This window comes from Doryrhamphus excisus, chromosome 2, assembly GCF_030265055.1.
Source record: "Doryrhamphus excisus isolate RoL2022-K1 chromosome 2, RoL_Dexc_1.0, whole genome shotgun sequence".
NCBI classification, from domain to species: domain Eukaryota; kingdom Metazoa; phylum Chordata; class Actinopteri; order Syngnathiformes; family Syngnathidae; genus Doryrhamphus; species Doryrhamphus excisus.
This window is the reverse complement of record NC_080467.1, coordinates 5,097,221-5,115,270: the sequence shown is the minus strand read 5'-3', so window position 1 is coordinate 5,115,270 and position 18,050 is coordinate 5,097,221. Positions and strand designations below refer to the sequence as shown.

General features: G+C 40.1%; 1 protein-coding gene across 2 annotated transcripts; it reads left to right on the top strand.

Annotated features, from left to right (window-relative positions):
* Positions 1-10,328: 10,328 nt before the first annotated feature.
* LOC131105843 (growth/differentiation factor 10-like) lies at positions 10,329-17,985 on the top strand. Of its 2 annotated transcripts, XR_009120005.1 has the most exons (4): positions 10,329-10,769; positions 14,593-15,671; positions 15,753-16,598; positions 16,666-17,985. XR_009120005.1 is itself a non-coding variant. In XM_058054254.1 (3 exons), exons 1-3 carry the CDS (start codon positions 10,538-10,540, stop codon positions 15,942-15,944), a joined length of 1,503 nt encoding a protein of 500 aa, XP_057910237.1. In that variant the 5' UTR covers positions 10,329-10,537; the 3' UTR covers positions 15,945-17,985. The 2 variants fall into 2 exon arrangements, 1 of the variants encoding a protein (XP_057910237.1); XM_058054254.1 differs by having other exon boundaries at positions 15,753-17,985.
* Positions 17,986-18,050: the final 65 nt, after the last annotated feature.

Below are 18,050 nucleotides of genomic sequence, written 5' to 3'. Positions count from 1 at the left end.
ACTGTCAATATAGCGATATATATAGCACATCATGGCACATGAAACATGAAAACAGCTGGGATAGGCTCCAGCACCCCCGCGACCCTCGTGAGGCTAAGCGGTAGAAAATGAATGAATGAATGAAAAGTTGTGTTTGCAGAAAAATGTGTTTGTGTTATTTTGTGAATTTATTGTTTATTGTTTTTTCATCTTACGTCATACATCTTGATAAAAGTGATGTTAAATGTTCAGATGTCATTTGTAATTATTTTGCATGTGAAACTATGATTATTTTTCGGCGTCTGGGACAGATTAATTGGATTTGGATCATTTTCTACGAGGAAATTTACTCTGGTTAAAGTCTGTTTTGGTTTGAGTCTGACCTTCTGGAATGGATTAATGACATTAACCAAGGCACCACTGTATATTGAATACTTTATGTCGGTGTACCTAATGTTGTGGCCTGTTAAAAGGAGTAGAACATTGATGTTTCTGTTAGTGGATAACGTTGCTGTGCAGTCACGAAGGGTACAAAGATCATCAGTTCCACACACTTGTGTATTGTATTTATTTAGCTTAATCGCTAATCAGCCCTCCTGTCAAGTGACTGAGTGGCACTCCAAGAAAAAAAAAAAAAAAAAAGCACAAAGCTTCTTTCTATGCTTTTGCGCAGGCATCAGAAGTAGAATTGCAACAAAAATGAATTGGAATCAGTTAGGTGTCAAAAGGATGAAATAATACTCCCACAGAGAGTTTTACTCTGGGATGTTATTCCACACAAGCGTTCAAAAAAGGCGCCACGTTCCGTGCCCAAAAGCCAGAGATTAGGAGGCCACTTGAGTGTTTCGGGACCGCAGTTGAAAGAGCCGACGGAGAAAGAACCCCCCCCCAAAAAAACGTAAACCTATTTATTGAAACAAATTCAGCAGCAGAAAGAGAAATATTTAGTTAGCTTAGCCACGATGGACAGTCGGCAGCGCTGGAACGATCCACGGTTGAAGTAAAGGGGGAACAGCCAGCCCTTTGTTTGCCACAAAAAAACAAAAAAACTTTAATTATATTAGAAAGGCAGGAAGTGAACAAATGTTCACCCATCGTAGTTTGGTTGAATCACCTCGTACTTCGGTACAGGACAAAAAAATAAAAAAATTTAAAAAAATAAAAAATTAAAAATTAAAAAATTCTATTTATAATGATATACGTAATATTGAATGATAATGATATAAGATAATAAATAATATTTTATATTTATATTATATTTTAATAAAAACAATTAATTATTATTATATAATTATTATATAAAATATTATTAACATAATATTTTATATTATATTATTAATTAATTAATTAATAATAATAATAATAATTATTATTATTATTCACATTATTATTACAGTTACGATGGTACCCATTATGTCATTGTATGGTCATATCACCTCGTACTTCGGTATGTGACAAACAAAAGGAAAAAAAAAAAATTTTTTTGAAAATAAAAAACCTTAAAACAAATTTAATTATATTAGAAAGGCAGGAAGTGAACAAATGTTCACCCACCGTAGTTTGGTTGAATCACCTCGTACTTCGGTACAGGACAAAAAAATTACAAAAATTACAAAAAATAAAAATTTAAAAATTCAAACATTTAATGTTTTTTTTAAATTTTTAAATAAAGAAATTTAATAAAATAAAGTTTAAAACAATTTAAAAAATCATAAAACAAACTTAAATTATATTAGGAAAGCAGGAAGTGAACAAATGTAACAGTTACTGATTGTAAAAGTACCAGATGGAGGGGTAGGATTTAATAAGCTTTGCTTCTTCCTACTCCTTTCGGACATGTGGAACTGGGAACTGATTATGGGATGCATTCAATTGTAATCTGATGCATGTGCATGTGTCAAGGAAGGGTGAAATAATACTCTCACAGAGCGTTTTACTGTGGGATGTTATTCCACACAAGCGTTCAAAAAAGGCGCCACGTTCCGTGCCCAAAAGCCAGAGATTAGGAGGCCACTTGAGTGTTTCGGGACCGCAGTTGAAAGAGCCGACGGAGAAAGAACCCTCCCCCCCCAAACGTAAACCTATTTATTGAAACAAATTCAGCAGCAGAAAGAGAAATATTTAGTTAGCTTAGCCACGATGGACAGTCGGCAGCGCTGGAACGATCCACGGTTGAAGTAAAGGGGGAACAGCCGGCCCTTTGTTTGCCAACAGAATGGTGCACTCCATGGGGTCACCATAGAGGACCAACATCACAGCCGCAAGAACACACACGCATGCACATTCCCTTGCTATTACACACATGCATGCATGCACACATGCGTGAGCATACACACACACACATGCACACGCACAAACCACAACATTCCTCTGCTTCTACGAATGTTTTATTAACCATGTGAATGGGTCACAGAGTTATACCTCTACCATGACTATAGTCTCCTTGGTCACACACACACACACACACACACACACACACATCCATAAAGGTTGACTGAATGATATTCCCATGGTCGGATTCTTGGTCTTTTGCTTTGCTAACCGGCAAAAAAAAAAAAAATCTGTACATAGTTCATCATTTACCAGATCTTTGCTTGGTTTCAATGTTTCTGTTAACAAGGAGAACATGCAAACTCCACACAGAGATGGCCGAGGGTGGAATCGAACTTGGGTCGAACTTGTGAGCCCTGCGTGCTAACCACTCAATTGCTGTGCAGCCGCTTTATTTTCTTATTTACATGAATTGTGAATTCTGAGGCTGCATGGTGGTCTAGTGGTTAGCGTGCATGCCTCACAGCTAGGAGACCAGGGTTCAATTCCACCCTCGGGCATCTCTGTGTGGAGTTTGCATGTTCTCCCCGTGCATGCGTGGGTTTTCTCCGGGTACTCCGGTTTCCTCCCACATTCCAAAAACATGCTAGGTTAATTGGCCAGCTTGTTTAGAGCTGTCAATCGATTAAAATATTTGACTGCGATTAATCACCGTTATATCCATTGTTAAATCAAATGAATAACATTTAATCGCAGATAGAAGTCCCTTTTTATCCATAACAAGTAGGAGAAATGCTGCACGACTGGGTCAAGTGGTTATCGCGCAGGCCACACAGCTAGGATACCCAAGTTCAATTCCACTCTCGGGCATCTCTGTGTGGAGTTTGCATGTTCTCCCCGTGCATGCATGGGTTTTCTCCGGGTACTCCGGTTTCCTCCCACATTCCAAAAACATGCTAGGTTAATTGGCCACTCCAAATTGTCCATAGGTATGAATGTGAGTGTGAATGGTTGTTTGTCTATATGTGCCCTGTGATTGGCTGGCCCTACACCGCCTCTCAGCTGGGATAGGCTCCAGCACCCCCATGACCCTTGTGAGGATAAGCGGTAGAAAATGAATGAATGAATAATTATTTTGTGGCTGGCCACCAGTCCAGGGTGTACCCCGCCTCTTGCCCGAAGACAGCTGGGATAGGCTCCAGCACCCCCGCGACCCTTGTGAGGATAAGCGGTAGAAAATGAATGAATGAGTGATTATTTTGTGGCTAGCTACCAGTTCCAGGGTGTACCCCGCCTCTCTCCCGAAGACAGCTGGGATAGGCTCCAGCATACCGGCGACCCTCGTGAGGATAAGTGGTAGAGAAAATGGATGGACGTATTTTTCATACTGTGGTATGAAATATAATCGTATTGTATATTATCATATCATATACCAAATATCATATTATGTCATACCTCATATCATATGATATCATATCGTATCATGTCATGAACATGAACAAACGTAACTGAGAATTCCGATTGGGATCCACCTATTCCGCATATAAAGACTTCTGCGTTATTTTTATATCACTTGGTGCTCCCGTCTGTCCATTGTTATGAACATTTGCTTCCCCAGTTTCCCAGGGTTTATTGCTGGGAAAGTGAAAGTGAAAGTAAACATGTCTGACTACCAAACAAGTGATGACCACATTCCTTTTAGCACGAAGCCAAAGGAATATCTTTATGAAGGGACTTCATTTCTTACAGGGGTAAAAAAATCCCAACTATCCCTTTAATACACGACCACTCACTCTGCTGACCTTGAAACTAAACATTGGTTGTTCCATTGGTCATGTGACCTGTTGTTCTGTCAACCCACCAAGCTGTTGTAAACATCCTGCAGGATACACCACATGCCGGCATTTAGCTCAAACTACCACCTCTTTATTTTTTACGAGCGTCAACACATCGCCAAGGTAGTCCATCCCCCAATTTAAACCGCACCGTTCCGTTCGGAGAGAGAGCCTGAGTGATGAAAATATGACTCCCATAACCAGAAGACCAATGCTGACCTCCAGCTATTTTGCATTTATTCCAATACGTTAATGCAGGAGTATTTCCAGAACGACACGCTGCCTTGTTAATTTCCTCACACTCCGCCGTACCCCCGCAGAGAGCAGAAACCCAGTCCTGTTTGACTTGGACGGCCCTACAAGGAGACCTCGTGTTGAACAAGCTGTCACACACCACGGTCCAGAAACACAGACTTCAGAGGTCAGAATCCAACGCTGAGTTGGAAGCAGCAAGCGCTCGCATCCCATGAATCTCGGGTTTAGTGGTCCGGCATGTCATCACCAAAATGACGGATTATGTTCTGCGTAAGTCTTCTGTCTGGTGCGGTATTACATCAGCAATCCCCAGTTGGAGATTTCCGCTTGGACTCAAAAGAGAGAAGACTTTCTGCAAGGTGTTGGTGTGGTGGGACCGAAGAGATCTCAGACAGGGCCTGCCGGCTTCCAAAGGTCTTTAATGAGGTTGAGGTCCAGGTTCTCAGGGTTGCTCCACACCAAACTCAGCAAGGCATGTCTTTATGGGCTTTGTGTTCCCAAACTGTTCCTAATGTAAAAAAAAAAAATCGCCCAAAAGTTTTTTGTTATGATGACAACTCAAGATTGAACAGCTGATTGATTCATTAAATGATAGTGGTGGGCATTATTCTGGTTCAGTAAAAAGATCCGTTCATTTCGGTCATTTCGGTCATTTTGTTTGTTTTGGTCATTTCGTTCATTTCGTTCATGTCGTTCATGTCGTTCATGTCGTTCATGTCGTTCATGTCGTTCATGTCGTTCATGTCGTTCATGTCGTTCATGTCGTTCATGTCGTTCATGTCGTTCATGTCGTTCATTTAGGTCATTTCATTCATTTCGGTCATTTCGGTCATTTCGGTCATTTCGGTCATTTCGGTCATTTCGGTCATTTCGGTCATTCCGGTCATTTTGGTAATTTCGTTCATTTCGGTCGTTTCATTCATTTCGTTCATTTTGTTCATTTCGGTCGTTTCATTCGTTTCCGTCATTTCGGTCATGTCGTTCATTTCGGTCATTTCTTTCATTTCGGTCATTTCGTTCAGGTCATTTCGGTCATTTTCTTCATTTTGGTCGTTTCGTTCATTTTGGTCATTTCGGTCATGTCGTTCATTTCGGTCATTTCTTTAATTTCGGTCATTTCGTTCATTCTGGTCATTTCTGTCATTTCGGTCGTTTTGCTCATTTCGGTCGTTTCGTCATTCCGATCATTTCAGTCATTTCAGTCATTTCAGTCATTTCAGTCATTTCAGTCATTTCAGTCATTTCGGTCATTTCGGTCATTTCGGTCATTTTCGTCATTTCGTTCATTTTGGTCATTTCGTTCATTTCGTTCATTTCGTTCATTTCGTTCATTTCGTTTATGTCGTTCATGTCGTTCATGTTTCAGTCATTTTGTTCATTTCGGTCATTTCAGTCATTTTTGTGTTTGAGTCGCAACAATTATGGATTATAGTACCTATTGGGAGATAATTCATACTTATAGTAATTCCTAATCCATTGTATATTGTATTATTAATTTAGGCAAACATACATGTAAAATGTACTTAAATATGCATTAGGCCATATTGAATTATGACATGATATAAATTGACATTTTAAGAAAACTGGGATAGAGTGAAGCTTCAAAATTAGAAGTGCAAAGTAGTGAGGGATTACTAGTCTAAAGTAAATCCAAGTTGTTTTTCCTTGAGAAGATAATATTTAGTGTTAAACAGTACACGATAATGGAGTTCTCTGATTGAACAACAATCACTTTTTATCTTGATGGATCTGGTCTCAGCTGCTTTCCACACAGTGGTGTTGGAGAGATTAAGACCATAATCTTAATCTGATAACATTAATCTGGGCCCGTCCTACATATTCAGGTGGAGAGGTCAAAGGATTTTCATGTTGTCATCTTAGTGCTTTATCCAAAACCGGACCTCCCAGTGGCAACCATGTTGCCACAGGATATAAACGGATGTCATAGATATTAGGAAATCCAAAAAATCCTGAATTAATAAATGAATCATAATAGTATCAGCTCAACTCAATAACCCACAGTGTGCATACATAATGTGGGAGAAACATAACTGATGCTGTGCCCACAAAGGCTGAAGAGAATGCAGGGCACACTTGACACGACAACCAGGACCATAATATTAGCTCATGGCTAGCTAATTAGCATATGCAGTGTTCCTATAGGAGAAGACCTGAGCCGAGATCGCCGAATGTGAATATTTATTTTAACTCCTATTCTTGCCCTATTATATCAAATTTGTCAGAGATTTTTTGTAAAAAAAATCTATAAAAAATAAAAAAACAACTCAATAAAAAATATTGGGGGGGGGGGGGCATAAGAACATTTTAGGGGGGCTGAAGCTCCCCACACCCACACATGTCCCTAATTTATCCTGTCTATTTAGTTCAGGTGTGTGTTTCTCACAAGGTGGGATCATTTATCGTTTGTCCGTCTGCTCCCTGAGTTGCTTCTTCCTGCAAGAAAAAAATTATATATTTATTTATTTTAAAAAAAATCTTCTTTTGAGCACAAACGAATACTGAAAATATTCAATTCATAAATAAGGAATCATACTTCACATAAATTCACTTATATATACTTATATTGCATATATACTTATATATACTTATATTTTATACTTATATTTTTTATATCAAAATTTTTTTCGTTTATTAATAAATATTTTTTACCTGCATTTGGTCCTGTTCGCTGCATCCTGGGGGTTGAACCGTAAAGCAATCAAGCCTGACCGTGACACACTGCTTCCAAATAAACATCTACCAAAACATCTACAAATTGTGTGAATTTACAGCGTTGTTGACTTGAAAAGTCACAATCCAGACTGTATTTGACTCCTAAGCAAGATGAAGGGGGTGCTGGAGTCTATCCCAGCTGTTAAGAGGCGGGGTACACCCTGGACTGGACAAACAACCATTCACACTCACATTCATACCTATGCACAATTTGGAGTGGCTAATTAACCTAGCATGTTTTTAGAATGTGGGAGGAAACCGGAGTACCCGGAGAAAACCCACGCATGCACGGGGAGAACATGCAAACTCCACACAGAGATGGCCGAGGGTGGGGAAAGACAAAATAAGAAGCCAAAACGTTACCACTTCCACACAAAATAGGAGGAGAACTCATTCATTCATTCATTCATTTTCTACCGCTTATCCTCACGAGGGTCGCGGGGGGTGCTGGAGCCTATCCCAGCTGTCTTTGGTTGGGCGAGAGGCGGGGTACACCCTGGACTGGTGGCCAGCCAATCACAGGGCACATATAGACAAACAACCATTCACACTCACATTCATACCTATGGACAATTTGGAGTGGCTAATTAACCTAGCATGTTTTTGGAATGTGGGAGGAAACCGGAGTACCCGGAGAAAACCCACGCATGCAGGGTGGAATCGAACTCGGGTTTCCTAGCTGTGAGGTCTAGGAAACCTCTATAAGCGCTCTATAAGGCATTCTATAAGCGGTAGAAAATGAATGAATGAATGAGTTTCATATTTTGCGATGCCGTTTTTAACATTATTAGAGCTCTCTAGAGATGAAATAACACCCCTATACATCAATACATCATTGGCCAATTTTGCCAAGTAATTTCAAAACGGATGTAACTTAGCTAACTTTTGTCATTTTTGGAATGTGGGAGGAAACCGGAGTACCCAGAGAAAACGCATGCACGGGGGAGAACCTGCAAACTCCACACAGAGATGGCCGAGGGTGGAATTGAACCCTTGTCTCCTAGCTGTGAAGTCTGTGCACTAACCCCACATAAGTCACCGCACAGCAATCAATCATTAATGCAGGAAGGCAGCATCTTGTGTTTGTGTGCCTGTCATACTGTCGCCATAACTCCACTCTGTCTCCAAACATCGGCATATTTGGGGGCCGGAAAAGTGTTACTTCGTCCAGAGTGTGTGTGTGTGTGTGTGTGTGTGTGTGTGTGTTTTGCATGTGTGGTATTGACAGAGGGTGACCCGAGAGGCCCCCCGACTAGTTACAGCCTCTCTGTTGGAGACCACCACTTCCACAAAACCAGCATTGTCGCTATAAAGCTCCAGACGCAGCAGACACACTCAACATAAGTTACGGGTGCACACAAATGAAATAGCGAGAAAAAAAAAATGGCGGCCATAATGCAACCGCCAGTGCTCGCCATTGACAAATTCACAACAAGTCCCCCTTTTTACGAGTTTAATCCCACCGCAGTATTTCACAATAAAACACAGCACACACCGCAAATGTGGATGACTGTTACTAACAATAGCCGTTGGGTGGTTATTATTGACTATTATTATAGGTGTTTTTATGCTAATTAGGTGTGACTGGGAGACTGTCAAAAGCTTTTACTGCAGGGGTCTCAAACTCAATTTACTTGGGGGGCCACTGGAGCTCGGGTCTGGGTGAGACTGGGCCGCTTTTTTAATTTTTAAATTAAAAATTTTTTTTTGTTTGTTTTTGATAAATGCGTTTTTTGTGGGGTTTTTTTGGAAAACCTGATGTTTTTAATAAATGCGTTTTTTGTGTTTATTTTGGAAAACATCAGGTTTAAAAAAAAAACACAATATGTTGTAAATAAAAAGAGTATAAATGTGACTATAGTCGTGTTTTGTCATGTCTACAGGGCTCTAATAATGCTTTGTTCATTTTCATCTGAAAAAAATAATTTGTCTACCCACCAACTATATGTGGTTTCTTGAGTTTTTCTTTATTCTTGATTTGTTTATTTATTTTTCATCTTATTTTGTGTAGAAAAATAAAAAGTAAGATATTTGAGAACAGTGGAATGTTTTATCAGAGCTTTTATTGTAGAAAATTGGAACCAAAGTGGAGTTTTTTCATTTTTATTTTTTTAATAAATGCGTTTTTTGTGTTTTTTTTTTGGAAAACCTGATGTTTTTAATAAATGCGTTTTTTGTGTTTTTTTGAAAAAAAAACACAAAAAACGCATTTATTAAAAACAAAAAAAAATTAAAAAGTTTGCTTTTTTAATTAAAAAAAAATGTAATTCGCTTCGCTGAGAACAGTGGAATGTTTTATCAGAGCTTTTCTTGTAGAAAATTGGAACCAAAGCGAAGTTTTTTAATTTTTTTTTGTTTTTAATACATGCGTTTTTTGGGGGTTTTTTTTGGAAAAAAAAACACATATACACAAACACAAATATCTTAATTTTTATTTTTCTACACAAAATAAGATGAAAAATAAATAAACAATAAGAAATAAAACAATTAAGAAAATCAATCAATCAGTAATAAATAAATAAATATAATAATAATAATAAAACGGCAAATAATAAAAACTTAAGAAACCACATATAGTTGGTGGGTAGACAAATTATTTTTTTCAGATTAAAATGAACAAAGCATTATTAGAGCCCTGTAGACATGACAAAACACGACTATAGTCACATTCATACTCTTTTTTATTTACAACATATTGCGCAACTGCAGGGTCTTGAGACACATGCTAACCTAGCCACCTAAACGGTAGCCTTCAAGTTATTTCCTTGAAACTTAAATAGCCAAAAAAATACCACCTCCACACGGATAGGGAGGATAACTATTAAGAGTTATTTAACCTTTAACATGAACATTAATCAAACGTAATCATTTTTTTTCTGGGTACATGATACCATACAGCATCCATATCAAACATTAAACTTTCATATCAAGGCGGGGGGCCTCAAATTTGTGTCCTGCGGACCACATTTGGCCCGCGGTCCGCGTGTTTGAGACCCCTGTTTTACTGGAAATAATAAGTAGAGCTGGAAATGTTGAGGTGGAATTGCCAAATGAAAAAAAAAAAAGTTTAATTTCAACAGTGGGCTTTGTGTGAGTACTTGCTAAACAAATGAGGCACACTACATCACTGTGTTTAGCGTGGAACACCACAGCAAGAAACACATCATCACGATCATGTGAAAAAGAGAAAGAGAGGGGCGGGGTGTCAGCATCATGACCTCCACTGCTGGCTCTCCAGCTCTTTGGCCCCACTGGTGGGGACGTCAGCAACCTCTCTCACTCACACTCACTCACACAAGTGGAAATAAAAGTAGCCTGCTCCACTACACTACACTACATTACATACACCTTGAGGGTGCGCATGGAAGCGTGGAACTTTTTACGCACGGAATTTACGCACTTTTTTTTTAACCCTTTTCCCTCAATTTACTTTTAATTATTATAATTCAAGAACATTTTCCGTTATGTTATCCACGCACCTGCTCGTGTTGGTGTTCAACTGTTTTCTCGCTGTGGCGTCCGTGAGGATGGCGCGCCGGAGCGCGCAGGACACAATCTTTCCGCAGTCCTCCTCCTCGGGTGACGTGGATCGGGACGTGGTTTTCGAGTATATGTCCAAACTGTATGAGGGATTCAAGAGCGAGGAGCGCACCAAAGAAGAGGGAAACACGGTCAGGAGCTTCAGAGCAAGCCAAGGTGAGTTCAATGTGGAAAATAATGTCAAACTCGTGAACACATAAACAGGAAGTGGGATTATTTTCCGTTTGTAATCGTTGTCACCACCACGTACGTTATTAATGCGTGTATTATTTGATTATTTGATACCAGCTCATATGCAAATACATAACTTCACTACATAAATGTTTGCTCCCAGGGGCGGTACTAGGTTCTGAGGACAGGGGAGTGGGGGCTGAATCATGAATGAATGTAGTAGATATTCCAAAAAATTCATTTTCTACCGATTATCCTCATGATGGTCACGTGGGGGTGCTGGAGCCTATCCCAGCTGTCTTGTACACCCTGGACTGGTGGCCAGCCAATCACAGGGCACATATAGACAAACAACCATTCACACTCACATTCATACCTATGGACAATTTGGAGTGGCCAATTAACCTAGCATGTTTTTGGAATGTGGGAGGAAACCGGAATACCCGGAAAAAACCCACTCATGCATGGGGAAAACATGCAAACTCCACACAGAGATAATCGAGTGTGGAATCGAACTCAGGTTTCCAAGCTGTGAGGTCTTGGAGACCTCTATAAGGCACTCTATAAGCGGTACAAAATGAATGAATGAATTAATTTCATATTTTGCGATGCAGTTTTTAACATTATTAGAGCTCTCTAGAGATGACATAACACCCCTACAACATCAATACATCATTGGCCAATTTTGCCCAGTAATTTCAAAATGGATGTAACTTAGCTAACTTTTGTAATTTTTTTGGAATGTGGGAGGAAACCGGAGTACCCGGAGAAAACCCATGCATGCACGTGGAGAACATGCAAACTCCACACAGAGATGGCCAAGTGTGGAATCGAACTAGCTAACTTTTGTAATGCGATGTCAGCCTCTGCACACATTGCGACAAAATCGAGGGTGGAATTGAACCTTAGTCTCCTAGCTGTGTGGTCTTCACGCTAACCACATGATCACCGTGCAGCCTGGACAGTGATCAATGATATAATAATCATTATTCTATTATTATTATTATTACTATCATCATTATTCTTCTTCTGATTATTACTACTAGTACTAGTAGTAGGCTAGTATTAGCCTGCTTATTAGCTTGCTTATTAGCCTGCTTTTGCCCTATTATATGAAATTTGTCAGAGATTTTTTTTGTAAAAAAAAATCAATAAAAAATAACAAAAAGTCAATAAAAAATATCAAATTATTTAGGGGGGCTCAAGAACATTTTAGGGGGTCTGAAGCTCCCAAGGGCGTCACTAGCTTCTGAGGACAGGGGGGGCTTAGACAGTTATCAATTATATAATAATCATTATTATATTTTTTTTGTAAAAAAAAATCAATAAAAAATACCAAAAAGTCAATAAAAAATTTCAAATTATTTAGGGGGCATTTTAGGGGGAGTGAAGCCCCCCTAAAATAGACCTAATGATGCCACTGGCTCTTACTAAGTCGTATTGGTGGTTCTTACTAAGTCATATTGTTATTTAGTCAGAGATTTTTTTTGTAAAAAAAAAAACAATAAAAAAAACAAATTATTTAGGGGGCTCAAGAACAATTTAGGGGGGCTGAAGTCCCCCTAAAATAGGCCTAATGACGCCACTGGTTCTTACTAAGTCGTATTGGTGGCTCTTACTAAGTCATATTGTTATTTAGTCAGAGATTTTTTTTGTTAAAAAAAACTGTAAAAAATAAAAAATTATTTAGGGGGTCTCAAGAACAATTTAGGGGGACTGAAGTCCCCCTAAAATAGGCCTAATGACGCCACTGGTTCTTACTAAGTCGTATTGGTGGTTCTTACTAAGTCGTATTGGTGGTTCTTACTAAGTCATATTGTTATTTAGTCAGAGATTTTTTTTTGTAAAAAAAAAACAAAAAAAAAACAAATTATTTAGGGGGGCTCAAGAACAATTTAGGGGGGCAGAAGTCCCCCTAAAATAGGCCTACTGACGCCACTGTTTGCTCCGCTTATTGATATTAATCTCATAGAAAATGTACCTAATGTTGTGCCCAGTCAGTGTCTCTCTAAAATAGGTGCGTTTGTTTCGTGTGAACAGTATGAGAATGTATTTAAGTGATGTTGAGACACCGAAGCAGCTGCCCGATACCGTGATACCCTGCGAGCCGTGTTGCCCCACTTCATGTCTGGTCCAAACCACAGGCGCCTCAGAGTGTCATTGTCATGGCTTCTGTGTTTGTGTTGTGGCTCTGGGACATGAGGGGTGGGGGGGTGGTGGGGCGGGGGGCTGGGGACGACGACGGCCTTTTGATGCTGTTTTTATAACTCATTTACATCCCATGTACTTCTCACATGGCGTAACATAACAGGCGTGTATTTTGACTGCCGTGGATGCGTGTAATCTAAGGAGAGATGTGAGGGACTTCTCACAACAATGGAAGACCTGTTAAAACAGTGGATTGTGTCGTGGTGCCTTCATGGGCAAGGAGAGGGTGCAGGCCGTATTAAAAGGGCTTAGGGTTGAAGCTTGAGGTAAGCATTTCCATATGCAGGCCGAATCTGAGGTAATGTATATCTCCTGAGTCAGTCCATACTTCCGCTGAACTCTTACACAATGAACAATACGTCCGCTGTTGGAAGTTAATGTTCGTCGTGAAATCTGGAGAGTTCCCTCCGCTTGAACCTCCACCCCTTGCCACCCACATCCCCCAGAGTCTGGTTCCTCTTACAGGCGCAGCTTCTGCAAGGCATGTCCCAGCCACTCAGCCTGCTCATGTAACAGCTTTTAACAAGGAAAGGTGTTTAATTGCACTACTCTAGAATGCGTTAAGCACTTTTGGAGCACTTTTTGTAGCACGTTTGTCTTTTCTGGATTTTCACATGACTTTCATGAACTTATACAGTTCAGATTAGGTTCTATTACCGGTACTGTCCTCTCATATTTGTATCCTGTAATGATGCAAATGACTGTCAGGCTGGGATAGTGTCCATCAACTGTAACAGATGATGGAAAACGTAAAACAAATATTGGTTCATTTGGCCAAGCTAAAACATACTTGGTAATGCCAATGATTTTATTTCATTTGAACATGCATCAGATTACAATTGAATGCATCACATAATCAGTTCACAGTTCCACATGTCCAAAAGGAGTAGGAAGAAGTAAAGCTTATTAAATCCTACCCCTCCATCTGGTACTTTTACAATCAGTAACTGTTACATTTGTTCACTTCCTGCTTTCCTAATATAATTTATTTTTATTTTTATTTTTATTTTTATTTTTATTTTTATTTTTATTTTTATTTTTATTTTTATTTTTATTTTTATTTTTATTTTTATTTTTATTTTTATTTTTATTTTTATTTTTATTTTTATTTTTATTTTTATTTTTATTTTTATTTTTATTTTTATTTTTATTTTTATTTTTATTTTTATTTTTATTTTTATTTATTGTACAATGATAATGGTAATGGTAATGGTTTTATTTCATTTGAACATGCACCAGATTACAATTGAATGCATCACATAATCAGTTCACAGTTCCACATGTCCAAAAGGAGTAGGAAGAAGCAAAGCTTATTAAATCCTACCCCTCCATCTGGTACTTTTACAATCAGTAACTGTTACATTTGTTCACTTCCTGCTTTCCTAATATAGACGAGAGGCGGGGTACACCCTGGACTGGTGGCCAGCCAATCACAAGGGCACATATAGACAAACAACCATTCACACTCACATTCATACCTATGGACAATTTGGAGTGGCCAATTAACCTAGCATGTTTTTGGAATGTGGGAGCTTGATTAGCTTTGGGATGTGTAGCGTTGACACTGACATGCTCACTGATTGATGGATTGTCTTTGCAGTGCCCTCTGACCTCCGAACAGTGTACCACCTGAACCTTACAACCCTCCAGGACTCCGAGGTCATCCTCTCAGCCTCAATCCACTTCCTGTTAAGGCGGCTCCCTGCTCCAAATGCATGGATGTGTAAACGCTTCAAGAGCCCATCCTGCCGTATGTCCGCCACGCACTCATCTCCATCCGTCACCCTGCTCCTTCGTGCTACCCCCTCGGGGTCGGGGGTCAGTTCTGAGTCAACGGGGTCATTCCTAGGCAATGTGACCTTCCATCCTCACAGGAGAGGGGTGTGGCAGATGAAAGATGTGACCCAGGTCATAAAGGAGGCGCGGGACAAGGGTCACCTCCTGGTGTCAGTGGAATTGGACTTAGGGCGGCATTACCAGAGAAAGACAGAACAACCAGTCCAAGCCTACTTGGTCGTCTTTGCAGATGACCAAGCCTTGGCAGAGCCTAACAGCGTAGCCCCAAGTCTTCAGCGCTATGACCCGGTCTCAGACGGTCTAGAACCCTCACACCCTCCTCAAATCCTGCATGGACCCAATTTCTTACCCGACTTAAAAGGACGTGTGAGGCGGGAAGCGACTTCCATTGAGAACAATGAACTACCCGAGGTAGACGACGGGTTTGATGGATACAGGAAAGACCTTTGGGAGAGCTCATGGTATCCGGCAAGCAAACCCAAAATGAAAGCCGGAAAACAGGAAAAGAGAAGAAAGAACCAGGAAGAAGAAGTCCAGCAAAAAAGAAACGGGCATAACAGAGAAGAATCAACCAAAAAAACATCTCAAAGCTCAATGACGAGAAGACACAAAGAGAGACGAACCCAAGTCGTGGAAAGTCGAAGGCATGATGGGAAGGATGGCGGGAAGCACAGCAAGGGAGGGGGTCATCTTTTAAGTTTCGATGAACAAACCATGCGTAAGGCCAGAAGAAGGCAGTGGGGAGACACCCGCCACCAAGGATGCTCCAGGAGGAACCTCAGAGTGGATTTTGCAGACATCGGCTGGAGCGAGTGGGTCATCGAACCCAAGGCCTTTGATGCTTACTACTGCTCGGGCACATGTGGATTCCCCATGCCCAAGGTAAGAACCCAACCACCCAGCCTCCATCATTTCCTTTCATGTTACCCAAAATTCCTCAGCTTCTTCTGTCGCTTTCCAAAGGTGGTGAGGCCTTCAAACCATGCCACCATACAAAGCATAGTCCGAGCTGTTGGGATCATGTCCGGAGTTCCGGAGCCATGTTGCGTACCGGAGAAGATGACTTCTCTGGCTGTGCTCTACCAAGAAGAATCCAAGGATCTAGTACTCAAGATTTACCCTAATATGTCTGTTCAGTCCTGTTCCTGCAGATAATGGACTCCAACACAGAAGATGGACGACAGAACAGGACTAAGACTTACCTCTGGTACAGGTTTTTGGGGATTTGACATAAAAGTCCCTTTCGCAGTGTTAAACCTACAGGAACAACGGCTGTACGCCATTCAGAGACTTTTCAAAGACTGTCACGGTTTTTGTGTTCACGTTTTCTGTGGAGACAAAGCTAAAACTTATTTCTATATTGATACTTTGTACATACTTTTATGGCGTACTGCATCTTCAAGCTCGTATTCACATAGTTATTTGCCGTAAGGACTGAAAAAGCATTACGCAATGCTCTGGAACTGTACAATTCTGTCAAACCATATGTTTTATTATTAAGAAATATTTGTTCAATAACTACCGTATTTTCTGGACTATAAGTCACACCGGAGTACTGGGCCGCACTGGGCCAAAAAATGAGAAGAAAAAAGCAGAAAAAAAATGAGCAGAAAAAAACATACATAAGTCGCACCGGAGTCTAAGTCGCATCGGGCCAATAATGCATAATTAGGTAGAAAAAAACATACATAAGTCGCACTGGGCTAAAAATGCATAATTAGGTAGAAAAAAACCCATACATAAGTCGCTCCAGAGTAAAAGTTGCACAAGGCCAAAAATGCCTAATTAGGTAGAAAAAAACATACATAAGTACCATTGTAATATAAGTTGCACCGGGCCAAAAATGCATAATTAGGCAGGAAAAAAACATACATAGGTCACTACGGAGTATAAGTCACACAAGGCCAAAAATGCATAATCAGACAGAAAAAAACATACATAAGTCGCACTGGAGTACAAGTCGCACCGGGCCAAAAATGCATAATTAGGTAGAAAAAAACATACATAAGTCGCACCGAAGTACAAGTCGCACAAGGCCAAAAATGCATAATTAGGTAGAAAAAAACATACATAAGTCGCACTGGAGTATAAGTCGCACAAGGCCAAAAATGCACAATTAGGTAGGAAAAAACATACATAAGTGGCTCCGGAGTAGAAGTCGCACAAGTCCAAAAATGCACAATTAGGTAGAAAAAAACATACATAAGTCGCACTGGAGTAAAGTTGCACAAGGCCAAAAATGCATAATTAGGTAGAAAAAATATATACATAAGTCACTCCAAAGTATAAGTCGCACAAGGCCAAAAATGCATAATTAGGTAGAAAAAAAACATACATAAGTCGCACTGGAGTATAAGTCGCAGGAACTGCCAACCTATGAAAAAAAGTGCGACTTATAGTCCGGAAAATACGGTATGTTGTACTGTCATTAGATGTTTTGTACTTGTATGTGTGTTGCTTAAATTATGAAAAAGGTAGTTGTGTATAAGTTGAAGTAAAAAAAAAAGTAATTTAATCCAAATACTTTTGTTTTACAGCGTCTGTTATTCTTTTATTGTTGGTACATTTTCATATACTGGGTTCATGTTATTTTGGTCAGAGTACTACAAAGGCAGGAAGATTCCACTCAAAGATAGAAGAACCCCTACGCTACACCCCACACCAAAGGCTACAACGTCTGTTGTCCGGCACGTCATGTGACTGATGTGACCGCAGTGGATTAACGGTTGATGGCGTGCGCTAATTAAGACGTCAGCCACTTAAACTTCAAAACGTGGAGCACTTCCTCTTTTCAAGTCACCACACTCTAAATACAGGATGTTCTCCTCAAGGGACTGCAGATCCTGCAAATCTTGAGTTTTGTGTTTTGTAAGCAGGAGCCTTGCTGTCTGAAACTGTCAATGAAAGAAACGAGGACACCTCTTAATTGTTGAGCTATTAGGACTGCGGTCGCGTTGCCGTCGGTGCACAAAAGTTGGCACCGAGTTCCACATCTGTTTGCAACAACGGAGGGCTTTGAACTTGGCCTCTGACGACACCGGACCGTCATTTTGTCTCGAAAAAGACATCTCGTAAGAACTTCCGGTTTCATTCATTCATTTTCTACCGCTGTCTTTGGGCGAGAGGCGGGGTACACCCTGGACTGGTGGCCAGCCAATCACAGGGCACATATAGACAAACAACCATTCACACTCACATTCATACCTATGGACAATTTGGAGTCGCTAATTAACCTAGCATTCAAAAACATGCTAGGTTAAT